Source organism: Apteryx mantelli, chromosome 1 (genome assembly GCF_036417845.1).
Source record: "Apteryx mantelli isolate bAptMan1 chromosome 1, bAptMan1.hap1, whole genome shotgun sequence".
Lineage (NCBI taxonomy): Eukaryota > Metazoa > Chordata > Aves > Apterygiformes > Apterygidae > Apteryx > Apteryx mantelli.
Window position 1 is genome coordinate 83,613,180 of NC_089978.1, and position 27,305 is coordinate 83,640,484.

At 37.9% G+C, this 27,305-nt stretch overlaps 1 protein-coding gene across 4 annotated transcripts; it reads left to right on the top strand.

Annotated features, from left to right (window-relative positions):
• Positions 1–628: 628 nt before the first annotated feature.
• Positions 629–22,321, top strand: MSL3 (MSL complex subunit 3). 4 transcript variants are annotated; one of them, XM_067296555.1, is made up of 14 exons: positions 912–1,682; positions 3,245–3,327; positions 3,920–4,015; positions 4,568–4,668; positions 5,576–5,667; positions 6,454–6,576; positions 7,021–7,181; positions 9,187–9,345; positions 9,763–10,025; positions 10,454–10,563; positions 10,742–10,841; positions 11,302–11,386; positions 17,783–17,849; positions 21,429–21,485. In XM_067296555.1, exons 1-13 carry the CDS (start codon positions 1,149–1,151, stop codon positions 17,823–17,825), a joined length of 1,950 nt encoding a protein of 649 aa, XP_067152656.1. In that variant the 5' UTR covers positions 912–1,148; the 3' UTR covers positions 17,826–17,849; positions 21,429–21,485. The 4 variants fall into 4 exon arrangements, with proteins under 4 accessions (XP_067152671.1, XP_067152656.1, XP_067152662.1 ...); XM_067296570.1 differs by lacking the exons at positions 912–1,682; positions 17,783–17,849 and adding an exon at positions 629–786 and having other exon boundaries at positions 21,429–22,321; XM_067296549.1 differs by lacking the exon at positions 17,783–17,849 and having other exon boundaries at positions 918–1,682; positions 21,429–22,321.
• The last annotated feature ends 4,984 nt before the right edge of the window (positions 22,322–27,305 follow it).

Here is a 27,305-nt window from a genome sequence, read left to right on the forward strand (position 1 = left end):
ACAAATCAAACTCTAGGAAACTGAGTTTCTAGTCCAACATCTTATTTATTTCTAGTTTATTTTCCTGTAGGAAGCCTGAAAGAACAACACAGACGAAAGCAAACCCTGAAGAAGGTTACAATACATAAATAGCCACTTTGAGAGTACAAGATGATTCTCTGCTGAGTAGAGAACAGAAAGACAGGGCAACAAATGGGAACAGTGTGGCAGTGCTCAGGCGAAGCAGTAGCAGACAAAAGGATCTCGCAGGTGTATTGAAGCTCTTCTGGACGCCGCTCCGTAGGAAGAAACATGCCCCGTGCAGCACAGCTCACCGCGTGCCCAAACCCGGGCTCGCTCCGCTCCCCCAGCACCGCACCCCGATTCCCGGGCCCGGCCGAGGGGGCTGCTCGAGGCGGGGAGCAGCGCCACCTCCCGCCGGGCTGACACTTCCCTTCGCCCGCTCCCGGGCCGCGCACCCCGCATGGCCGGCAGCGGCAGGGCGGGCGCACGGGGGCGGCGAGGCTCCTCCCCCCTCCGCGCCAGCTGCGGACGGCAGGAAAGCCCCGCCGCGCCCAGCCCCAGCTCCTTCCCGCCGCCACCGCCGCCTGAGGAGCGGCGGGCAGCGAGGGGCGGGGCGCAGCGGGCCCCGGCCCCGCCCACCCGGGCGGGGCGCGGGGCTTCTCTACTTTGCGCCATGATGAACAAATGACCTCGCGGGGAATGAAATTTAAGTTCCACCGGGGGGAGAGAGTTCTCTGCTTCGAGCCCGACCCCACCAAGGCCAAAGTGCTCTATGATGCTAAGGTGACCCGCCGCGCGCACCTCCCCCAACTCCCCTTCTTCCCCCGCCGCCGCCGCCGCCGCCCGCCAGCGGCGAGGCGCGCAGGGCAGGAAGAGCGCGCGGGGGGGCGGGGCCGCCGCGGAGTCCGGCCCGCGGCCATTGCTGCCGTTAGCGTGGGGCGTTGCGCGCGCCCGCAGTTGCTCCCCTTTCGGGCGTGCGGACGGGGGGAAGCGGCTTCCCAGCGGCGGCGGCGGCTTTGGACCCGGAGGAGGAGGGGGCGAGGCGGCCCCCTCACCGGCACTTGTTGCGGGAGAGGGACGCCGGCCCCAGGGAGGGAGGGAAGGAGGCTGGAAGAGAGGCGGCGGCGCGGGAGCTGCCCGCCGTCATGGGGCCGGGAGACAAAGGGAGGCGACGCCCCGCCGCAGCGGGGGAAGGGGCCCGCGCTCCCCCCCCCCTCCACCGGGCCCTTCCTTCCGCCGGCTGCGGGCGCCGTCTCAGCGTTGCCGTGTCCGCGGCGGCCGGCCCGGGCGGCCACTCCGCTGCCGTTGGGCGCCGCTTCCCCGCCTCCCCCCTCCTCTGTACCGCCGTCATCGCTCCCCGAGTGTGTAAGCCCGGCCCTCCGCCGGGGCTCGGCTCTGTTTCGCCCCCTCTTAACCTGGCACCGCCGCCCGGGGGAGGGTGTATGTGGCAGCCGTGCCCCTCGCCCGGCTGCGGCTCGGTGCGGGCGGCCGCGGGACTTCTTCCGGCCTGGCGCTGGCGAGCGCTGCGCAGGCGTCCCGCTGCCCGGGTGACAAAGAGCGGATGGAGCCGCGGCTGCTGGGGACGTGCTCTCGCGTCAGGTAGAGAGCGGAGCAGCCGAGCGGCTTTGAAAGTGTCAAACTCCCTTCCTGCCTTCCGCTCGCGGCTGGTCGCCTGCAAAGTAATTCTGAAAGCTTGTTTTCTTCCCTTCGCTTTCCTAGGTAGCTTGGTTTCTTCCGCCTTCCTAGTGTTCCCTCTGCTTTTCAGAGGGGTTTAAATGGTACTGATGGTACAGAAATAATGTAGTAGTCAGTGGTGCACTGTAAGTGTTGGATAGGAGGTCACTGACTCACTTGTGCCTGGTTTAAAAGTAATGGTTATAATTATAGAGCTTTATGCAAATACAGTGTTGCTTTTGGGTACTAGTGGGACACCGTTGAAGTAATTTTTCAGTCTTAAATGTTCTCTTCCTAATTTGCGAGCAGAGTTCTTTTCAGTTACTGTGAATGATGAAAAATAATATGGCAAGTGGATTCCCCACCAAATTCTTGCTGCAAGTTTGGTAGTGGTGTAGGTCAGTGTTTTCAAACTCCTTTGAGAATGAGGATCTCCTCCTTTTCTTACTCTAATATTTTTGAGCTGCCCTTTTGTTAGTATGTGTATCCCTACATTCTGACTACCCCAACCTGCTGCACTATAATTGCCAGCCCTAGAGCTAACCTGGGTGCAAAAATTAATAGTTCCTTTTCTTCTCTGCTTTTAAATACCCCAAGCCCCAGCAAAGCTATCCTTGGCTCCATCAGGCTTGATAGTTCTTAAATTCTGGACTCAACTTCCAAGTTATACCCTCATGTAGCCTGACTGCTGGCTGTACCTTGAGATACATGGTCTATACAAAGTCATTCCAGGTGCCACCAGAACCATTCCTTTGTTATTACTAGTCCTGATAATCTTCCTAGTGATCCCTCTGAAATATCTTTTTCTCTTGAGCTCAGGTCCTTTCAGACTGACTGCTTCTGCCTTTTTTTTTTTTTTTTAAATTGAATTTGTTTCCTGGGAAGAGAAAGGAAAGTGACAGTAATGTATCTGTGTGTCATTCCACTGGGTGAAAGATCCTGCCTAAAAAGTTGATCAGAAAATGCCACTAGCAAGAATCATGGCTTATGCTTATGCTCATTCTGGTTCAGTCAAAACAAGCTTTTGTCTGCCGGAGAGGAGGATGTTACATGGGTGAAAGGGAAAAATGCTCAGATATTCACAAAACGTTTTAATGTTTCATGGCTAAATGTTGTGTTGTTCAAAAGAGCAATGCTTTTGAGGTTTATATGTAGCATTACATTGTTTCCTGCTTTGAGGATGTGAAGAGAGAGCAAGCACAGGAGAACATGTTACTTGCACAGCTGTGGTATATCTGCATATTCATATTGTGATTCTACATTGTTTTGCAGTTCTCTGTCTTGAAAGCATTGGAAGTTTGAGAACAGGACAAGGGTGGTTAGCAGTCCTCAATTTTTAAAGTCCTCTCTATATATATGTTAAAAAAAAAAAAGCTAACAACTTCTTTGGCCATTGAGTATAATCCATGTTTTCTGTTCATATCGATATTCACTGGCAAAACTTTAGGAATATTTCTTTTATGTAAATAAACATTTCTTTTTTTCCACATGCTTAAATTCCCTAAATGCTGGAAAGTTCGCTTTCTTTCAAGCTTTTTAATATATGGTATTCAATATTTTTTTTCAGATTGTTGATATTGTTGTTGGAAAAGATGAGAAAGGCAGAAAGATTCCAGAATATCTGATCCATTTTAATGGTTGGAACAGAAGGTAAGAACCTGTATGCACAGTTTTAATTCTTCCATTTTATTCTGCAAAGACAAAATTAAACAGTAAATCAGAGGACTTTGTTAAAATCATGCTTATGTGAGTATTTTTGGTTTTGTGAATGTCTTTAATATACCTGCACATGTTAACACATTGGTTTTTATCCATAAATTTTGATAGTTCTGTTTTCATAGCTGGAAGTTTAAATTTTGTACAATATGTGTCCTTGGCATATAACTGTGGCTCAAACTGTTTAAACTATTGTTCAGGCTCCTAGGTTCCCATTAATAAAAACAAGGAATTAGCAGCTTAAATACTTTGTTAAATCTATGTCTAAGTTGTTTAATTATCAAGGTCAGTAGATGAATGCAATCTCTGACCATCCTAAGTCCAAATTTGAGAGCTTTATAAAGTTATCTTGAGATTTGAAGCCATAAAAATACAAAAGATTGCAAGCCTTGTGATACAACTCTAAATATTACTTCCGAATGACATTAAAACAGTACTGTGTAGGTATAATGTATATTAATTCACCAGTAATCGTCAGTGGAATCTATTCCTAAGTGTTAACAATTTTCTTTTGACCTTTTACTAGCTGGGATAGATGGGCAGCTGAAGATCATGTTCTTCGTGATACAGACGAAAATCGCAGATTACAGCGTAAATTGGCACGGAAGGCTGTGGCTCGCATGTAAGAAACCCTTTGGTATTAAGGATTCATTTTCAGATTCAAACAGTTACATTTAGGTGCCTACAAGTGAGTTTGATCTCTAAGCTCACACTGTAAATGGTAGATATCAACAGTCAGTGTATTATAGGGAGCTACTTTTCTTATACTAAGGTAGATATCTATATGTTATCATTAAAGTACTCTCCAAAGGACTAACACATTTAATAATTACACACTGTTCTTTACTGCTGCAAAATGCATTTGTATTGGATCTACATCTTCCCAAAGAATTGTACTTGAAAATAACTTAGGAGAACCTGAAGTAATTTTCAGCCAAAGGCACTAATCTAATGTTTCTTGGCCATGGCTTGAGGATCTGGCTTGAGAACAGGAGTATGATGTAATGTACAGACGTTAAGGTATCCACTCTCAAATAAACATTGTCCAAATTATTACAACATTAATAAAAATAACCACAAACATGCATTTCCTGTGCATTTGCATGTAATGTCATTAGCTAGGATAAACAAATAATGTTAGCTAAATTTAAGTGAACCATTTTACCTTCTATAGGAGAAGAAAGGGAAGAAAGAAGAGACGTTGCAGGTTGCCTGGTGTTGACTCTGTATTAAAAAGCCTTCCTGCTGAGGAAAATGACGAGAGTAGTGAAAACTGTGAGCTTGTTTTCATTCTTTGTGATAACTGACATGATGTCTTTAGTTTCTTAAGCCAGGGGTATAGTGAGTGCTGTAACTTGCTGGTAGGTTTATACGGGAGTATCATGGTCCTGTTTGAAGTACACTGAAGCAGCCATACGAAGAGTGAACGTACTTTGTTTCAGACTAAGCAACTAATTCCTGTGCTGTTTCTTTCTTTTTGTGCTTCAGAAGCTTTGTTTTCCATGTCACCTCCACTCAACTGGTCTAATCAGTGACTTTGGAGCTTAATGCTGCTTTGTTTAGTGTAATATTACCAAGGTTTTTCTTATTTGGTGGTAGGAAACAAGATGTTTTTCCTACTAATGTTTCTGTGTGTATTTTGAAGCAGTAAGGTTTTTTTTTTTTTTTTTTTTCCCCCAGTCTACCTGGAAGGTGTCTCTCTTGTCAGCTGACTTGTTGCTGATTTCAGTCTTAAGCCACCTTTTTTGTTTTATAGCAATTTTCTTTGCACTTTGAAAGCCAGAAGGAAGATTGGCACGTAACTGATGTTCTGGCAACTGGTGCTGCATGAATCCAGACCTCCTCACTGAATGATTAATACATTAATCCCCTATTCACAACTGAAGTCCAGTAAAAATTGAAAAGATCTGTTGGTATTCAGAAATCTAGGGAGTTTTCTAAAGTGAGTGATTTTTTTCAGTTGGAGGGGATGCATGATTACTTCCTGTCAGCTTCTCTTGTTTTACATATTTAAAAAGTTTATTGTGTGCTGTAGATATAATTTGCATGTTTAATGATGATGAATAATTTTAATTAAATATAACAGGTTGGTTACTTTTTGAATTTAGGCCTATAATTGTTTGAGCTAAACCTCTGTGATGTAATATGTGAGATAAATATGTAAAATCTCTCTTTTGTACAGCTATAAGTAGTTCTTCTTCTGATGACAGTGATGATGGAACAGATGAAGAAATAAAAAGTGAAGAAAGTGACATTGAAGAGAGGACCGAAATGGTATTCATGAGCTCCTTAAATTAATAATATTTAAGACTATTTCAAACTCTGGGAAAATCGAAACGGCTGAAGTATAGGCCACAGTGTGTAGTATATTCCAGTATATAGCTGGAATCAACATGCATAATTTGTTTATTCTTACTAAGTACTTGCTGTAATTGAGGTTTTGAAAACTATATAAGATGTCCTGTTCCTGTAGAATTCTTCAATATTAATCCAAAATTACAAATTTGTTCACTTTCCTCTTTCTACACGAGGCTTACTAGCAAACTATTACCCATATTTATAGGTGCTGTAAAGTTTTGTTAGTCTGGTCAGGTTGGGCAAATCCTAATAGCAAGCAGGATTTTTCTGGGTTTTGAAGTTATTTTACTGTGAAGACCTCAGCTCTGATCTTAAATTAGAATTTGGAAGATACTTGACTTTTTTTTTTTTTTTTTAATGCATTAACCAAATACAGCAGAAAACAGTTGCTCTTGAAGGTCTCTTTGGAATCTAACTACTAAGTTGTGGTTGATCTGAAGTAGCAGAACAAATTTCTAGTTGTTCTTTTGTGTTAAATACTTCAGCAAATGGCAAATAAAAATAGTTTTAAAATTGAATTTGCAAATGATTTGAAAGCAGTATTGTTAAATTGCTTACAGTAAGACTACTCTAAGTAAATATTTACTGTACTGTAAAAATAACTTTTATTTTTGTTTCATTGTTACAGCCTGTTCTGACTGTTGAAGCTCTTTCATTGATATTAATAAGCACAACCAATATTGTTTTTGTGGTCTGTTGTAGAAAGAAGAACAAGACAGTCACACAAAAAGGGACATGGAAGAAAGAGCAATAAGCATAGAAATTCCTGAAGTCTTGAAAAAGAAGCTTGAAGAAGACTGTTACTATATTAACAGAAGGAAACGGGTATGAAATAGGAGCTATGAAATGAATATGCATAGAGGTGTCAAAAATAGTTCTTGCATAGAACAACTCCTTTTTTTTTTTTTGAACTTTAGTGCAAAGGTAATCTTAGAGTATAAGGAAGAAAAATGATTTAAGAGTATAGGGAGCAGACTTCTCTATAGCTAAAACAATGAGTTGTCCTTGCATTTAAGGATGTGAACATCTCAGTACTTAATTGTGTTTTAGGATGCAGACTGTTCTTTAAAGCTTGAAATATAGTAAGCTAGTCAACCTGACCATATATTTGTTTCTCTAGGTGTTTATAAAGGATTGATCAAAAAAGTAGTTTAAGGATTGAGTTAATCACTCCTGAAACAAATTCATTCAATAGAGATTGATTCAATAAACAATACTTCAGAAGCTCATGTTGTAGTTTGTTTTAATTAGATTGTGTTTCTCTTTCAGCTCGTGAAGCTTCCTTGTCAGACAAATATAATAACCATCCTGGAGTCATATGTGAAACATTTTGCTATTAATGCTGCTTTTTCAGCCAACGAAAGATCTCGACACCATCAAATGACTCCACATGCCAATATGAACCTTCATTATGTGCCACCAGAGAAGAAGTAAGTGATCTTTAGTCCAGCACGGTTGTCACAAAAAAATGAATGCTTCAGGTGTAATTTTTCAAGGCTGTTCAGCTCTGTGAATTTATACTTTGATGTATGTTTATGTATGGGGCTTAAAATATTTGACAAATATGTAAAGTACAGTAATAGCAAAAATTTGTTTATTGGTGAGAGAGTCCCTATAATCTAAAAAGTAAACATGTAAAAGCATCAATATCCCTTTTTGTCACTTAAGTTTCTGTAAATATTGTGAGCTGTTTTGGAAGAACATGTTGCTTCTGTCTGTGTTAAGAATTTATTTTGAGCACTGAAAGAGTTTCTGATACGAGAATTCCTCTGTTGAAATAAAACTTAAAATATTTATCTTTTATAAAACAAAGTATGAACTGAATATATTCATATGAGCACTTAAAGTAGAGAACTCCAACTGGAGGTGTGTTTTTTTTATGACAAATGATCTTAAATCCTATAGTCAATATATAGGGAAATGGAATGTGTTCAGTAGCACCAATCTTAATTGAAAACCTTTTTTATTACATCTTAGTTGCTGTTTTGTAAATTGAGCTGTATAGTCTTCTACAGTGCTACAAATTGAAGGTCTGTTAACTTAGCCTATGTGGCTGCAGTCTGAATTTTATGTAAAGATTCTGAATAATAGACTAGATTGCTCTTTATCTAACTCTGTTGGGCTGCAATCTTATATTTTATAGAAAATAAGTTGTAATTTCTGTTACCACATTCTACTTCAGTTTTCCCCAATTATGCCTTGTAATATCTTGATTTGTGCAAGTGTTTCACTTTATATTGATATGTCATTTGTTATATTACTGATACTTTCCTTCTTTGTAGTATAATCTCCCAAACAATAAGTTAGATGAGACATCAGAAATATGCACAGATAATCACATATCATCCTTTTAGAAGGAGTATATTTATGTGAATTTTGCGATAAAGAAGGTGTTTTATTAGGGAAAATGTTTATAATTTTGGCAATGGGACTATAGATAGGAGAGATCATGGTGACCACTACATTGTATTGCCATTACCTGCTTTCTCACAGAAGGTAATTGCCCTTCTTAGACATGATGGAATTTCTTCATATGTTGTTCCTCTGACACAATTTAAATTTAAAAAAACCAAAACCTGCAATAGTTTAAGCAGCTATAAAGGGAGGAGTGGATTTTTCTAACTTAAGTCATTTTGACAGAATCAAATCATGCTACTATACACATATATGCAATTGAGATTTGAGAGGTGAATGCCTTCATAGAGGTGATAGTTGGGTTTAGGCTGGACCCAGTGTTCTTAGCTTTGCTTGGAACAGCACGTTTTCCCACCACCTAACCTGGTGAGCTTTTTACAGAAACCTAAATCAGAAATTCCTAGTAGCTTCTAAATGTGATGCTTTAGTTATCAGGAGTAGGCTGGTGGAACCTGATCTGTTTCATTGCATGCATATCCAATTTTGTTGATTCACTGGAGAGCTGTTAAGCACAGCTTAAATTGCACCTTGGTTGCTATAGATCATTTTCTGCATATGCCTTTTAGACAGAAATTCAATCTATTGAATATTAATATTTTCTGTCAGGTGACTCTCTCCTTTTTTTGACAATTGTAAACTTGGAAAACCAAAATAATGCTTCCATGAAAAACTCCTGATCCACTCCTACAATAAATAAATAATTTCCTACAGTGAAATGAATGTTACTAATCTGGTAAACAGTAATGCAACAGAACAATTGTGTGATTTTGTTTGAGCTTATTAAGCAAACACTTAACTTCATTTGTTTGAAGTTATTGGCAACAATCACTGTCTCTTAAATATGCTTTTAATTGCTTATGATTGCATATTGGTGAAATCAGAGCATATAATAGCTAATACATCTGTCTTTAAGGGGAATTTCCCACAATCGCACTGAAAAATGTTAATGTGCAGCTTTGAACTTCATAATCTAAGAACAGATCTTTTTTTTTCCTCTCTTTTTTTTCTTCCCTCTGCTAGTGTTGAGCTATGTAAAGAGATGGTGGATGGGCTGCGAATAACCTTTGACTTCACACTTCCATTGATTTTGCTCTATCCTTATGAACAAGCCCAATTTAAAAAGGTGACTTCATCAAAATTCTTTCTTCCAATCAAAGAAAATTCAACAAACACTAATAGGTAGGTTGGGTATAATTAATTTAATATCACTTATTTCATGTGGAAAATGCAATTGAACATGACTATATATTTAGAATAGGCAAGCAATTTACAGAAAGGTTCAGCATTTTATAAACATTTCTTTTATCTGGTTAACTCACAAATGAGAGGGTACTGACTGGCATGGAGTTATGTTGTAACTTTGTGAAAAGGTTTGAAATGTAAATTGATGTCATTAACTCTTAAATTTGAAAATAAGTAAATGTCTGTACTTGGGGAAAATAACATCTAAAAGAAGCTTTCATCAATTTTTCCACTTTTGGGGAGGAGACTATCTAATTTGAACAAGTATTTAACAAGATCTGTGAAACTAGAAAGATCTGTTCTGGGGCAGAACCCTGAACTTCTCGTTTTTGTAAAGTTGACTTTATTTCCTAGAAATCAGGAGGAGCTTTCCCCAAGTCCTCCTCTTCTGAATCCACCAACACCTCAGTCAACAGACAGCCAGCCTACGACAGGGGAGCCAGCCACACCAAAAAGACGAAAAGCTGAACCTGAAATTCTGCAGTCACTGAGACGTTCTACGCGCCATACCTCTAACTGTGACAGGTTATCAGAAAGTAGTGCTTCCCCGCAACCTAAACGGCGGCATCTTGAGACTCCAGCTTCTATGCCAAAGCTCTTCTTGCACCTGGAAAAAAGTGAGTTTTGATATTAAAATTGTTACTGTAAACTACAGTAAACAACATTCTAAGTCCTGTGCGTGGTGGTGTGTTTTTTTTTGTTTTTTTGTTTTTTTTTTTTTTTAAAACCTGTGTGGATTGTAAACTGAATGATTGAAATGGGCACTCGTTACTTTTTATCAACTATTTATCTCTGGAGTTTTGCACCCGAGGGAGAAATACAGTTTTCTCAGTAGTTTGCCTGTAGTGTAATTCTCAACAAAAGTCAAGGAGCTGCTTTTCTGTGACCCTACTTTTGGACGGCATTTTTTTTAAATGCCTGTGTTTAAGACTAAATATTTTAGCAGCAGGCCTTGGTTATGTTTAGTGGTTTATAGTTGTATAAAACAAATTCTTAAATAATGTATTTCTGGTTCCTTTTGTTTTATTTTTGCTTCCCTTTTAAGAAACCCCTGTCCATAGTGGATCATCTTCACCTATCACTTTGACTCCTAGCAAAGAGGGGAGTGCAGTTTTTACTGGCTTTGAAGGTAGAAGAAACAATGAGTTGAATGAGGTAACAGCTTTTTATGTTACTGTCCTAGACCTCAGAGTTGGGCTGTGTAAGAAAAGGTGTTACTTAGATTACTTTGTATGCTTAGTGGTTAAATCATCTCTGATTCTGAAGTTCTGTACAGACTAAGTTATGATGCTGTAACGATTTCATAACCAGAATTTCCATGTTTTGTATCCAGGTTTTGTCCTGGAAACTGATGCCAGAGAATTATCCACCAAGTGATCAACCACCACCTCCTTCATATATCTATGGGTCTCAACATTTGCTACGAATGTTTGGTAAACAGATGCAAAACCCTGTGGTGAATCAAAATTGCTTTAATTGTTTTAATTTCTTTTCTATGAAAGTGTCTGTTTCTGTGATTTTTCTATTTGTACCTTTTTGCATTTAGTTTTATTTTTGGAGAAATGTACACTTAATCTGTTTAAAACTCTTAGCTGAGTTTGTGAACAGCATTCTATCTTTTACTGGCTCTGTAAGCCTTCATTAAAAAAACAAGCAAGCCTTACTTCCAGTACACTATCAAACATCAGTGAACTGAACAGCATTAACTTTCTCAGCATTAACTTTCTTAGCATGTTTCTTACAAGCAGTAAGGTTTTGAACAATCACTAACTTGCAAAGAAAAGTGGAGGCTGCAGTGAAATTTATGTATTCTTTTCTGTGTAGTGGATAAAAGTAACTAGAAATTGCTTTTAAAAGAATGGGCATAAACACTTTTATTTTTCTTTTTTACAGTAAAGCTACCAGAAATATTGGGGAAGATGTGCTTTCCTGACAAAAACCTGAAGGCTTTAGTAAAACACTTCGAAATGTTTCTGAGGTAATCTGACACAATCTACCACAGCAGTGATTGCGTTGTTACATAGTTCTGTGTTCTGGAATGACATAGAATTTTTTTAATAAGATATTCATTTTATATAATTACAAAAATAAGATAAAGCTAATATGATAAAATGTTAAGAATAAACTGCTTCTGTAATTCAAATTGAGGGGAGTCTGCACCCTCTACTTAGTTTTGGTAGATGTAGAGTGATAGAGAACTGAAGTATAAAAGTTTATTATGTAGTATGTGTTAGAATGGCATGTCTGACTTGGCCAAGAAGCATATTTTATAGAAATATAAACTGCACTGCTATTTTTGAGAGCATAATCTGAGAGTATTGATGTCACACAGATATTAGTGGAGGGAAAAACTTGTTTTTTAGAACCTTTTGTTAATGGTGTTAGTTTTATAAAGAAAAATCGTAAGTTGTCCTAGTTGAGCTTTAAACCAAAGGGCTACTCTGTTACACAATGCAGTGACTTGTAGAGACACCCAAACTGTTTCTGACTACACTAGCTCTACAGCTGGAAGCAGTACAGTCATATTTGCACCAGGATCAGCTTTTGTTATTCAGGTACTCTGCTTTAGTATCTCTGCATGGCACTGCAGTGCTAGTTCAAATAATGAACATGGCATTCTATTGTGTAGTATCAGCATGGTAAAAAAATAAGTTTGCCAAGAAAAACTTCTAGAAAAACAATGTTGTAAATGGTACACATCTGGAACAAATATGCAACTTCTGTTAGTTTTGGTCAAATCAGAGTAGTAATATACTGAAAAATTGTGTGGCACTATCCCATCAGAAGTCCTGTTAGAAATCGAGACAGATGGATGAAAACTTTAAATTGCCATAACAGTTTATTGAAAATAAGTCTCAAATGTTTAAGGTTTCTGCAGAACAAATTTCCTCTTGAAGCATGTCATTTTTACGTTTTACTCATTAATTTTCTTTGCTTCTATTTTGTCAGACTGTTAATATTCAAAACCTCCTTGTCAAGTTAAGTGTGACAGCATTAGCACTTACTGTTGGAAACCAGAAACTGGTTGTTTTTGCTTGGAGTGAATGTTATTTAGGATTCTTAAGTCACTGTGGATCAGTCAGTTATTTATCAGACCTCTATTGCCCTTTCAGATTCTTTTGTGTTGGTTAGAGCATGTCTTAACTCTTTACTGCCTTAAATGCAGTTTCTTTATACCCAGTTTTGGATGGGTTGAAGTGGAGAGGGATAGAGAGAAGGAGGAAACATGGCTTCTTTTCCCCCCCTTACCCCCTCCCCCCCATACAAGTAGGGAAGTGATCAAACTAAAAAAAGTTCTTACTGATAGTAGTCAGATGGAAACGTAAGACCAACATGAATATCTTGCTGAAATGTGCATTCATCTATAAATGGAAATCAAAAGTCAGTGAGTATCTCAACATCAGCATGTTAGGTCAGATAGAACTGAGCTTTCGAAGCAAATCTCTCAGTAGTTCCCACTTATCATGCTTTGTCTTATGTTGCAGAGTGGACTCGGAGTATGCGAGTTGGATTCCTTCTGGGTAACGTTTAACTAGAAAAGTTCTCCAGTGCTAAGAGGCATTCAGTCCTCAAGACCTTAAGACCAGACCAGAACTAAATCAGAACTAACACCCACTCCTCTCCCTTCCCCCCAGCAAGTATAGTGTGGATATTACGTAGCTGGTACAACGGATTTTGTGTATAGATCAATTCCTCTTGTGCTGTACTAATTGCTATTATACACACAGCTATTATCTGTTATCTGTTACCCGACTTCAGGTCAGAACTGACAAGCAGTGGCACATCAGTGTTGCATCTCAAAATGCAACAAAGTCTTGACAGACTCTCTGTTCTTTGATTATGGGTCTTTAATCTTATTGCATCTGCTTGCTACTGAGATTTAAACAAAAATGTTTGAGGGCTCTGTGTGTGTGGTGGTGGTGGTGGTGTTTTCTTCAGGTGATTTTTAAGCCAATGTCGTATTTGTTTTGCTGATGCTGTTTTTAGGGTTTATTTTCTATGCTGAAGTCAGGATTTCTGTAGTATTGTCAGAGCTTGTCAGATTGGGCAGCTTTTTCAAGAGGGTTCTCAATTACAGTTACTGCTGGGGAAAGCATTCTGTCTTATGTAGCTTTGTCACAAATATTCTTCATAGACTAATTTCCTTACCAGATATGGTACTGCGTATTTAAATAGTGTACACAGAAACCAATGCAACTTAATTTTTTTTTTATTCAACTACTATTCAGGATGCTTTAGGACATCTTTCATTTGGATTTTTCTTTCTCTGTTCCATATGCTATTGAAAGTGCTCAGACAATTACATTTTCTAGGAACTTGTTCAGACTTCATCACAGAAATACTTCTATACTATATCTGTTTCTTATCACAAGAGAAAACTTGAGGCTGAGGTGACATTTTGCACTAGTGTTTTCCTCACAAATTTTGCATTCTCTTTTTCTTTTTGGGAATGAAAGGATTAGTGGATGTTTATTAAGAATTATCTTCTATCCTCAGTTCTGTTCTGACTTACCTTTGAGAGGTAAGAACTGTCTTACACAGTCTGTATGCATTAGATAGCAGCCAGTTTGAGAGTAACTCGCTGAAGGAAATAATGCAGTTTGGAGTGACAAGCTGAAATCCTTTTTCTATTTTCTTTTTTTTCTTTCTAATAGCAGAAAAGGGATTGAAGCTGTCTATTCACATTAACACCATGTTTCTGAATCCTCTTTGAATTCTAGCTAGAATAGACTAAGCATAAGCAGTTTATCTTTTTTTAAATAAAACTTTAATGTGGTACACAACTGATTTAGTTTTGGCAGAGATACTGATCTAATTTTGAATTTGGACTTACGATTATACGACTTAAATTTACAGTTTCATTTAACATTTGCACTATTAGTCTCTTGTGGGTTGAGAAACTGAGACTTATTTAATATACCACTTTGTCTGGAAGCTTGTTTTACTGAGTTTACTCAGTACTTGGTATTATTCAGTCATGACTTAGACTGCTGCTAGATGTGATTAATCTCAAATTTCCAGACAACATTTTTTTTTAAGGGATATGAAATACATTTTTGAGTTTCATATTAAATTAAAACTTTACCATTTGTGCTTAGTGCAGCATTCTACAAGTGTGCATGATGAGAATATCTTCATGGGGAAAACAAAAATAGAGAAATCAAAATTTTCCATGAAGAAATTCTTATTACAGATTTTGCAGAACTAAAGAAAATTACTTTTTCAATTTACAAAACTTAGTCTTCACTTAAAACTAATTGTTTAGTTCTGAAACAATTCAGAACACCAGTAGAAAAATAATAGTCTGAAATGGAATTCAGTGGCCAACTTGCTAGTTGGTTTCACTGAATCTCACTTGCAGTTTGAATTTAGTCTTCAGGAGCAAGCGGGTGGAAGCTAGCACAATAACTACTCTCATTCAGTGTCTTTCAACCAGTAATTTTTACTAACCGAGGGCACCTGATTAAATCTTCTTGACAGTTACTAGTTTGTGGTGTAGAGTAAGTACTGCCTTTTAACCAATTGCATAATTTCAGCCCTATTTCTAATAAAATGCTATGTGTCATATTATATATTACTCCTCTGTATTGTGAGGCATTTAGCATGTCTCCAGATGCTGCTTCAGTAATGGGACATGATTGGCGAGGAAGTGGCAGTTTTTGTTTTCCTGTTTCCATTGATTTGATCATAACCTTAACTGGGAAAACTCTCTCAGGATCATGGAGGTCACTTCTCAGGCTGTTGACCAGTAAGAGATACTTAAGGTTAGTACATAATCTGTATATGATTTTTAGGTCCATCTTCAATGAGGTAATTTTGGTCAATATAGCCTGCATTTAAAAAAAACAAAACCCAAAAAACTTTACAGCCCTTTGGAAAGTCATAGCTATTTTCCTTATTCTGGAATAGAGAAGAATGGAAAAAATGATCAGTTGTGTTTCTAAAATGGTGCTTTTAAAATTTCTGATACACTTATCCTGGTGGGGTCAACATGTAGCTTTTCAGATCATAGAAAAGTACATTCTTAATGGTCAAAGACTTCTGTTATGTTAAAACTCACTAATCTTTCAAACTTGGTATACCTGTAAGTTGGTTCTTTCATTTTGGTTCTCAGAATTTTTATTTCTGATGTTTATAACCTGCTTGTATCTACTGTGCCAGTCTGCTCCATGGGTCGAAAAGCATTTTAATGCTGTGTTGTATGTTTTCCTTGGGAGGGAGCCAGATCAGTATGCGACCAAAATACAGAAGGCTGTGGTGATAAAATGTGGATTAAAAAGATGACAAGTTGTTTGAAGTAACCTTAAGAAATAGATCCTCTGGTTTCAATAGCTGAACATTTTGAGTGTAGTAATTTTATTATACCTAATTGCAGTGATGAATTATGACCTCTAGTCTGTGCTAATGTGCAATTAATGAGAGGTTGTTAGTGGCTTTCTGAGAATGAGGAGATGGAACATTCCACATGGTGAGTGGAGTAGCAGGAAACATCTTTACCTAAGTAAATTTGTTTGCTACTGAGTTTCAGCTTATTCTGACTTAATCAGCTGTCACCTTGCAAAATTGTTAAAAATGACTATTTGAAAGCTTACAAGGAACCTGATACTACTACTGTTGCTTCTCATATTGAATAGCACCTTTCTGTTTGCAGCTCAATTTTGGGATTAACCTGTTACTTGACAAAGCCTACCTGTGCAGTATACAGCTATGACATACTAGAAAACTTTACTGAATTGGGGCCTAAATATGACAGAATCAAGGTTCTGAGGTTGATAGTCATATGCAGGCTTAAAAGAAAAAAGTTCCTTCCTTCCTTCTAGCTCGATTGCTTTAAAACACTTTGCAATGAAGGAATTCTACTTGTGCGGTGAATATATGTTCCTTATTTCAGACAAGACTTAACCTTTGCACCAGTGAGTGGATAGAGAGGTAACTGCCATTTTGGTTCCTTTCAAGCATTTGGCACATTTAAATGCTTCTTAGTCCATGATTGCCTGAGCACAATGAGAAGCTATAGGTTATTACCTTCAGTAGGTTTTCATTCTGCCTCCTTTGGTTTGTGGAATCTGCACATCTGCTCTCCTTGACTAAGGTTTGATTGCTTTGTCAAAAACTACTCTTTGGAACTGTACCATGTGCATTGCTACTTTTTGTTTACTCAATCATCAAGTGTGTGTGTATTTGAATGAGGAGCATATTCCTAATCATAATACCATGGGTTTCAGTCAGTCACTAAAATGAGAGCATGTCCAAAATATTATAAGTGTGTTATGGCATCTTTTTTTAGAAGCCAGATCTAAGAATTGATTCTGGGATCTGGGCTGGCCTTGCCGAGAGTGGATATTTGTCCCCAAGACCTGCCAGGAATTCCACTATTTGAGTCTTGCAAGACTGTCTTCCTAAAAGGTCTTCTAAGAGTTGCTACTTTTAATTTTCACTAATATAGCCTCATTATCCAAAATGTTTAGGTTGGCAGCTTGGCATTTTTGTAGTTCTCTGCAGTTGCTCTTCAAAGGCTGGAGAGAATGATCTCACTGTTTCTGTATGTGGATGACTGACAAGAGTCCAGTCAACAAGATAGATCTTTTCGTTTCTTTGGCCTGATTCTTGGAAAAACTGGATATCAGAGTAAATATCTGGAATTTTTCTTCTTGTTCTGTTGCCTCCATTGTGGTTATGATGAGCCTTGCTGATGAGTTCTTGCCCTGAACAGGTGGAGATCTGCTTAGCAATTGGTGGGGGCAGATGTTGGCATGCACCTTTTTGTGAAGCTACACCTCTTAGGCTTGAAATACTGATTTTTTAGTATTAGTCTCTGAGAGGAGACAGGTCCTTCATCTGTAAATGACAATTTTGATGAGGTCACCCATCGTGTCAGGACCTGTCATGCTCTTTCCAGTTTCTTTAGGGAGATCATTACAGTTGCCTTTCAAACAACAGCTAGCCCAGGCCACTGATCTCATTGGAGCATCTGCTTACTTTCTAGAATTCAGGGCTGTGGTGAAAGCATGCAAGGTGTTACCTTCTTGGAAATGTTTCCTTTTCTACGTATTCTCACACCTTTACAGCTGAGGCTGTCCTTCTTAAAATTAAGGTTTTCTTTTCTTCATAATGTTCGTGCTTTTCAGGCAGTCCCTGGGACTGTTCATGTGGTAGCTGACATGCAGAAGAGTAGTTATCTTCATGCAGAGACTGTTCAAGTAATGGGTTGTGTTGAGGCTGCCACAACAAGAACTTTTTCACTACCAGATGATGCTCTTGGAGCTCATGTGAATTCAGTGTCCTTGTTGAGAAATCTCTGTTCCTGATGTATATATGCCAAAAGGCCTTTTAATGTGGATGAAGATACAGTTCTGTGCCTCTTTTTTGGTAGATCTGCCTGTATAACTCACAGCCAGACGGTAGCATGTTTATGAGGCTATTGCTTGGAGTCACCTGAGGTAAGCTTGCTTATGGACTGCTACTTGAAGATAAGAAATTTGACTGTAATTCTTCAAGCTAGGTGTCCCATGTGTTTCCTGTCTTCATCCCTTCTTAGCGCTTCCTGAAGTGTTGTGTTGCCTTTCTACAAATCTGCAGTGGAGAGAGGGAAATGAAATAGGTGCATTGTGCCATGTACCTCTTATGTTCTGACCAAGAGAAGGAAGCACAAGTATTCTTTATCTGGATGCTCACGATGAGAAAGTGTGCAGTCTTATATCCGGTTGTGTGTGTAGACTCAAAGAACTTGATTACTGGTAAACAGTCTCTTTTTCCTAAAAGAAAAACTGTATGTGTAAGCACAAGCTCTGTGAAAAGCATAAAAGTGTAAAAGGCAATAATGCAACAGATAACTGAATTTATAAGTGAGGAGTAATGAAAATTTCTGAGTAGTTAAATAGCAGCGTGTTTTCTGATCCATAGCAGAATATTGACTCTGCTTGCAAATAAGGAAGTGCAGCAACCTCTGTTTTTAAATGTTGGCTCACAACTTGCAGTTAGTGTAATTGATCTCTTTGTGCTATTTCAGCTTTTCCAAAAGCAAAGCATTAGTGAAACATCCAATGCCTAAGAGTCATATGAGACTCCTAATGTTTCTGTGCCAACTTCCTGCATGGAAGTAGTTTGAAGTAGAAAGCAGCTTTGGCAGGGCTGCTGCTTTTTGCACACAGGTATACAAGAGATTGGGACAGAAGCAGACCAAGCTTTTTTTTTTTCCTTCTTGCTTCCTTCCCCTTCTTGAGCAAAAGTAATCTGAACCTCCTAAATATGTTGGGTGCTTTTTCCTTTCATAACTGTTATGAGCAATGAGAAGTACATATTAGTGCATGCAGTCTGGCTTCTCTTTTTCTGAGCTGTAGCTGTGCCATGAGCATCCGTTTAAAATTTTTCATCTTTACCAGCTGTCACTTTAGCTTTTGCCAAACCGCCATTTACAACTGATGACCTTAAACCAAAGTCAGGAAATTGTAACAAAGAGAAAATAAACGTGTTTCCTGTTACATCCTTTTAAACTGGGAAACTTCAGCTAAATGGATGCCTTCTGCAGGTTCCTCTGTTTTTTTGATGTTGGTTTTAAACATCCCCATATGATCCAGTGCTTGGTATTGTCTTTTAGACAGTGTTATCTAATGACATGAGGAATTTGATCACTATCCATAGTTTGCACTCACTCTTTTGCAAAGTCAGAATTTTTTTTTTTAATGAAGGACTTCTATTAATTAAATCCTGTTTGTGGCTCACTTTAATTTCATGCAATCTGAGTATGTTAGAATTTAGACTCAAGTCTGTTAAATTTAGGCCTTATCACGCTTGCTTCATACCAACCCCAGATAATCTAGAAAGTGATTTATAGCTAACTACAGTGGGACTTGATGACTCAGGTACTTCATTCACTTCTAAGTTGCTATAATTTCAGTACTCTTTTTGAGTAATTTTCATAGAGTAAAATTTGTGTGTAGTGCACATGAATGACATCTTTTTGTAAAAACTATGAGGATCTGACTTTATATGGATTGTTTTTGTATCTATATAAATCATTTTTAAGAAGTATCTCTATCTCATGAAATAAACATTTTATAAAGTATCAGACTGATTTTATGCCCTGGTAAGCCTAAGAATTAGGTGGTGAATGGTGTTAATGACTAAGGCTAGTAACTCACTGAAGTGGTATTGTTCATACAGTGTATTATTGAAATCTTGGTGGCTCTAATCTAGATATGACCTATTTTTTATTCAAGAAAAAAGGAATATTTTTTCTTACTCTTCCATTTACTAAAGTTTAGTCTTAAACTAATCTAGATTCACAGCAGTCTTTTACACTGACTGTCTTTTGTCTTTTCAGGGGAAAAATGTTTTACTTCTATTTTAAATTAAATGCCTTTATTTCTGCAAAGAGAAAGTTGGTATAATATAGCTGTAATATTAAATACAATTTTTTGACTTAGCAGAATAATTTTCAGAGAATTTCTTTGACTATGATCTCAAAAGGTTAATTATGTGATCCTTTTTGCTTTGTGCTATTTTAACATAAACAAAATTGTCAGCTGCTGTTGGAACCAATGAGAAACTAGCATAGTGTGAATATTTGCAAACAGAAAAGGCTACTGAAGTATTTCACACACTTAGGATTTTGCAGATGAAGACTGTATTGGACTTCAACTTTTACTTAGCTCTTACATAGTGTCAGTTTTTGGCAGAGTCAGTTGGATCCTTGCTTTAAATACAAGAGAGTATCTTTCTTCCTTTTGGCAGTACCTGCCTCAATTGAATATTGCCAGAAATCAGGTACTTAATTAGGTCTTGTTATGGCTCATGTAATGGAGCTTTCTCTGCTTAATTCCCTAGGTCAGGTTTAAAAATAAAAACAAACTGCTATTTGATCTTCCAGAAGCATATTGTTTGCCCAGCCAGTTCACTTGTGGGTCTTGAATCCAAAATGTTCGACATCAGAAACTTCCCTAGGTCCCTCTACACTGTTAATTACTGGAAGTAACTTCTGTGAAATGAACAAGTTTGGAGGAAGCTGACAAAGTGCCTCTTAAATAGAAGTGGTGACACATTGAAGAGTTGATTTAAGCTAAAAAGCTTGTGTTTCTTACTGCTCTCAATTTTTACTAGAATTAGTAATATATAACTAATTCTTCTACTTTAGCACTTGTCTGATACATATGTTTGGTACAAGGGTTGTAGAAGAAGCACCTTTTTTCATTCATTTGCATTTTTGTTCTGTAACCTTTGTGTGTGAACTCTCAACAATTAATATATTCTAGTTTAAATTTTGATTGGCTTCTGTATAGAATCTTGTCAATATTCTTTGGTGCTTTGGATTTCTTAAGATCAAAGGACATGCCTTGTTAAGGCAGTGTAGCTGAGAGTGAAGCTGGAGAAACACGGTACGGTTTTAATCCACTCAGCTATACAATTCTTCTTTTATGATTCAGACCATCTATGTCCAAAGTACTGCTTATGCAAAACTGACTAGCATGGTAGTGTCTAATAGTTAAATCATCTCCCTAGCCAGTGACTCTTGACAGAGACCAGATTCTGCAGGAATGTCATGAATGGGCATGTGCGTAGGCACATGAAAGGACAAATCATACAGTTTTATTTACCTTAAAAGATAAGGTTAGCTTAATGGTTACTGGCCATGTGATAAGACACTGACATGCTGATAACTTGAATTCCTTTTTTAAACACAAGTGAAAATAGTATACTGAGTTCATGACTACGTCAGAGAAGTTGCTTTTATTCAGTAGTTTTCTTTTGCTAGCTCTTTGCACTCTTTTCTGCCTCTAGCTTTTACTCATGTGTTTGTGGAGCTTGAGCAAAGTTTTTCATGCTGTTTGGATTTGAGAATGATAGGGGAAGGCTGTTTCTCACTAGGCAAAGCTAGTAAAAATCGTGTGCCATCTTTGTATGCCCAACTTCAAAGTATAATAATTCTTGATTTGAAGTCTGTGCTTTTGCTGAGCTTAAATTGATTTTAAAATGGCTTCTTTTAAATGTACTTTTATTTCTTGTGTGTGCTTTCTTTTCAGGTTTTTAGCAGAATACCATGATGATTTCTTTCCAGAATCTGCTTATGTAGCTGCATGTGAAGCCTACTACAGTACTAAAAATCCCCGGGCAATCTACTGAAGCTCTGAATGAAGATTAAATCTTACTATACATAGCCCGTGTTTTGCCACGTGGCTACAAGATGAAGATGAAAAAGGAATTAAAACAACTTTTGGTGTTGAGGAAATAGGGGAATCTTCTGTGGTGGTTGAATTACTTAAAAGGAATGGAGAACTTCTTTTTGGAGATGCGTATAGATTGCATTTTGAATTGCTTAGAGAATTAAATGCAGCCTCAACTCCAGATGAACAAAGAAGCCTTGTTCTGACTCCTAATGCGTAGGACTGCATAGAACTATTAAAGGAAGGGAGGCAAAAGGAGATGCATTAGCAACAGGACATTTTCATGAAGATAGTACCTCATGCTGTGTTTCATTTTAGCTTGACCTCTCTAGCCTGAAAAATAAGACCATCGCCACAGTTACATGAAGAGAATGCATAACTGGCATCTCATGGATTTTGTTTCCCACAAATTGCACTTCATTTTGTGAAACTGCCATGATGGAAAAGAAAGTTTAATATAAAGGATTTTTTGGGCTGTCTGCCTCAAGAATGGCTTTGTTGCTTGAATGGAAGAAGTGCTGCTTACTTTGTGTTTTGCAAAGATGTCTATAGCTCTTTCCATGATAAGGCTGTCACAGTTCCAAGAAGAGCATACCTTGCCAGTGATCCAGCATAACGTGACTGAAAATGATTTCCAGAGCCATTATTAAAGAACAGATTTCTACAAGTCAGCAGAGAGTCAATAAAGTGATGGCAATTTAACTGGCAAATATTTCTTTTCTTAATAAAGTATGCAGTGGCTGCTGTTTAAATGTGTAGTTTTGACGGTCTAAAATGTTTGTTCTTGATGAATATTTTGAAGACTGATTGCTAAGTGTGCATAGAATGAGAGGCAGGAGCACTGGTAACATAGGGAGGGAAGTCCTTTCTGTAGCATTGCATCTTCTTCTATAGACTTAAAGAATGTCTCCTTAGACATTTTTAGGCACTTGAGCTCTGGAAATAGTAATTCACCCAGAACTGAGTTCATAGCATTTTGACAATGCATTCAGTAGTAAAAATTAATTGTATTTCAATTAATTGTCTTGAATGTCATCAAAACCTCATCAGTGATGCAGAACTCTGGGCTTCAGAATTCTGTTACATAAAGATAGACATGGAGTGTTTAAATGGTGGGCAGAAAACAGGACTCAAGGCTCCAAATCATAGACTAGTGCATTTAATCACTCTCCTTTCTGGTTTGGAAAACCTCAGTTAGAACACTTACCTATAATGCAGAACTCGAAACATTCCTCCTAGAGATTTGCAGAGTCTAGGCGTTATGAAGAATCAACTTTCACAAGTAAATAACAAACTTTAGTCTATAAAGCCAAAGCAAATCTGAAATTTACTGTTGACAGTCAGTGTCACTTTTCAGAGCATACTGGTTCATTAACGCCTTTGAACTGGAAAGATAAAGATTACCTTGGTTTTGGTAATGGTTGAAGAATGAATCTGTTTGACATGGAGCCAAGCAGATTTGGTGATCCTTATTTCTAAAGTTTCTCATTTAGTGTATTTAATGTATTTGTGTTATACCAAAAAATTTCATGGGCTTTAGTCTTTCCCAAATTACAGAAGTTTTGAATCTCAGCAGAATCTGGGTACCGCAAAATCCACACTGAGAGTGTGTTTTGTTTCTAGCTTTGGGCCCTAGTCTTTTAAAAACAAAATAGTCTGTGAAAATACTGATTACTATCTAGTGGGACATTCACTGTGGAATACTGCTTGAAACTGAATCCTTAATCCTTTCTGTTGCAGGAATGTCACAATGTGTATAATGCATCAAATCTTTTGTTCCACTGTTGGTATCTATGAATACAAGGAAAGTTATGAGCAGAGTTTAAACCTTGTTGTGTTACTATGTTTAACTGTATAAAAATGACAGTTTTTGCATGCCATGGCTATTAATGCTGTTAGTATTGCTTGGTTAATAGGTTATGATGATTCTCACAACAGTTTAAAATCCGAAGGTCCAGTTAGTGTCTCTGTACTCTTGATGTGAACTTTTGGGGGGAGGAGAAAAAAAACCCAAAACTGGAGCTGCTTGTGGATTAAATATTACAAACTATCTTGCTCTCATAACAACCAAGAAAACTTTTCTCCAAAGTACCACTTTTTTGCACTTCCTTACTGTAATTGAATATTTAAACCCCAAACTTCTTTTTAAATTCAAAGAGATACTGTCCTGTGAAGCATTGTCAATTAGAAATGTTGCATGAGAAATAATATGCATCCTTGACTTCCCTCTTCTCTACTGTCACTATTCTTTTACTGCTTTCTTGTTTTATAGCTAAGTTTATTTTAAGCTGAAGTAGTGCAAAAGACTTGCAAAGGCTTTAACCGGATTGGGGAAGAGGGGAGTTTTCACTAATCTTAACAAAATTGTGTAGAGACTTGTCAGTTTAGCCCCCAAAGGTTTGTAATTATCATACCTTTTGAATGGAGTATCCAAAGGTTCACCTGGATAGGAGAAGCTTAATAGTATAATTAAATTGCTGGTGGTGTTCTTTAACTCCTTGAATGTCCGTGGCTGAAACTTTTTGATGGAATTCCTGTCCATCTGGACAGATGAAAGAGGTTTCTCCAGCCCACTGCTTGTCATTCATTGGTCCCTGTTTGTAGAGCTACTCTTATCAGTGCTTCCTAACCTGTTTCAGTCAAAATGACTCAGATTAGCTGAAGAAATTTGAAAAACTGACTTAAGCAGGCTAGGGAGTGTTCACATGAGCAAGTTTGCCAGCAGACTTCAGAGACAGTGTCTTGCAGAGGAGGAGCTGAGCTGAGAAAGCAGTTTGGACAGTAATGTTTTATACTGGCATAGCTGTTCTGCATAACTCGCATGCACTCTCATTCCAGGCCTAAGGTTTTCTTGTTTGTTCATTTAAAGAAATTATACTAGTATAATTATAGTGTATTACTTAAGATGGTAAATCTGTTCTCTACATGCACTTCCCTTCAAGAGTAGATATTTAACAAACTAAAAGGCGGTTCAGCTGCTTCAACATGAAGTATGGTGTAGTGTCCTCTACGTAGCTAGCTGACCTTTTGTGGGAGAATCATCACAGCATAGGATTAAAAGCAGGTAATGCAATTAATGTGGTGTTAAGGAGTGCACTACTGCCTAGGTACCTAAGATAATCGATCTGCATGGATACTACTAATTCCAGTACTTATTCTAACTTCATCGGTGTTAGCTAAGATAGCTGAGTAACACTATAATGTGCTGCAAAAGTGTGAAATGGACTATATCTGAAGTGTTCTCAGATTACCAAAGAAACTTAAACAACACAAAATAACTTTTAGTACTGTTCAGCTTTATTCCTAATTTTAGGCTTTACTTTCAAGGCTATTATGCATCAAAAAAAATTATGCTGTTCTTTCATGTGTGCCATCTGGAGTTAATGCATTGCATTTCATTTTGGTACTGTTGATAACTTTTTTTTTAAGATGCATTGAATAGTTAGTTCTGTTCCAAAGCTCAGGCTTCCACATACTAAGATGACCACTGCAGTTGTATCCAAGTGCTATTTTAAATATGTTCCATGTCCCATTCTGAAAGAAATGCAATGCAAATTATAGGCAAATGTTGGATTTCATTTTGCAGTTGGTGTGGGCTAACAGCATTTATATGGTAAGCTGTCATGACTGAGCTGTTCAGTGTGAATTTGTCAAATAGTAATGCAGAATGACCTTACTTTGAATTATGTTAGAGGAATGTTTTCAGTCAAAAGAGGAAATAAAAGTCTTACTGGAAATAAAAAGCTGTTACTGCTTTTCATGTTTGCATCATAAAATGTTTTTTCAAGACATTTGAGAAATACAGTGGGAGATATTTGAGTTAAAAATAACATTAAAACCTTAATTTTTTGGAAATTATCCATTGCCCCACTGGTGTCTTAAGTGTCCCCCAAATGTATGTGTACTGAGGTGGAATTATAAGCCTCCTGGGGAGGAAAAAAGGGTGCAACATGTTGCCTTTACCTTAGTCCCAGATCAAACCTTTATTGTGCTAGTAGGTTGTACAAAAGCACAACAATGGCAGCTCTTGGACAGCCCGCCAGATCTGAACTTCTGGCCTGGTGCATGTTTGATCACTCCTAACTTCTTGATCTACTAACAGAGCTCATGAAGCAAGCATGCAGTTCAGAGTGCATAGTCTACTCACGAAGCTCTAGAGAAAATGCTGAATGTAAGTGTGCTTAGGCCAAGTGCATCAAGAAATTTATTTTGTGCTGTGTTCCTGTGCATTGTAGTGTCTCCTTGGTGATATGGGGGGATTGAATTTAATTGCATTGACAAACCAAGTTATGTATTTGCTTTTCTATTTAAATATATACCAATATAATGAGCTTCCCAGGAACAACAGCAATTGATGTGTATTATTTTCATGTATTTGACTGTAATCAGTACAATCTTGGTGTGTTTGCATAATCAAAATTTTCACTTGTTTATGAAACAATAGATTTGGAGGGATTTCCAGCTCTTTGTATAACTGCCTCACTTTTCTGTATGAAATAGTAGATAGAGGTACTATGCTTCTACAGTCACAGGTATTGATGAAGTGTTTCTGCCACAATTTTTTTTTTTTCTTTAAAGTTTGAAATATATATATTGCCTTGGGGAAGATGCTGTCAGCAGTGACCGAGTGACAGATGCAGATGCTTATTAAGATCTAACTCAATGCAACCTCCTTATTGCATGCATTATGTATTTTTTCCCTTCCAATTCACGTAGCAGCTGTGGTGGTGTGGTTTTTTTTGTTTGGTTGGTTGGTTGGGGTTTTTTTGCATTAAGGCTAAGAATTATGGCAGCTGAATAAAATCAGTGAAGCATAAACCTATGCTCAACAATGACAAAGAGAAATGCGTGCAAACTTTTGTACTTTTTTGGCCTGGAAGAAAATGTTCATGTTGCCCTTCCTGCATCTTGGTTGAGAGCAGTCAGTCACATCATACGTGAAGTGGATGACATCTTTATAAAGGAAATGAAAAAATTTGTGAGCTGCAGACTGATAACTCCTGGTGCTAATACAAACTTTTAAAAACGTGTCTTAAGGAATGGAGTAATTTCTCTGCCATTTTGTTGCTGGAAACGACCAGAGGTTTTGATTGCAAGTAACTTTTATTAGTACAAGATATTGGATCTACTGGGGAAGACTACCAAGGTATTAAAGCATTGAATCATACAATATGTTCATGTGGATATTTCAGTGTGATGCCAGAAAACTGTGTTTATATAGCAAGAAGTGTACCAATAAACGTGTTCAGTTCCTGGCAAAATGAACAGCAACCTTTTCCTTCATATCAGTAGCATACTATCTGTGCCTGTAATATCTGTGAATGTTGAGCAGTGATTCAATTTATTCATCTTTTGCTAGTCTTTATAAACTATTATTAATAACAATTATATTAAATTATTAATCTTCAAGCTCCTTAAAATAAAGGTGTCTTCTTAAGCTTCCTTACTTTGCCTGTAGTTTCTCTGAAGTAATCTAGAAAGTTAGAAAAACAATGCTTCTGAGAGTCACAGAGAGGGGGAAATGATTTTTTGACTCAGATTAACAAGTTGCAAATACTCTAAGAAAAGTATTTAGGTGTTTCTGATTCATTTGGAGCTCTAATCATTAAAGTGCGGGTCAAATATAATTAGGATTTTATTTGTAAGCTCGAAAGTAGATCCAAAGTTAACCAGCCAAATAAATTGTATGGTGCAAATATATAATCAAGTTAAAGGACAGATTAAATGTGCCTGAAG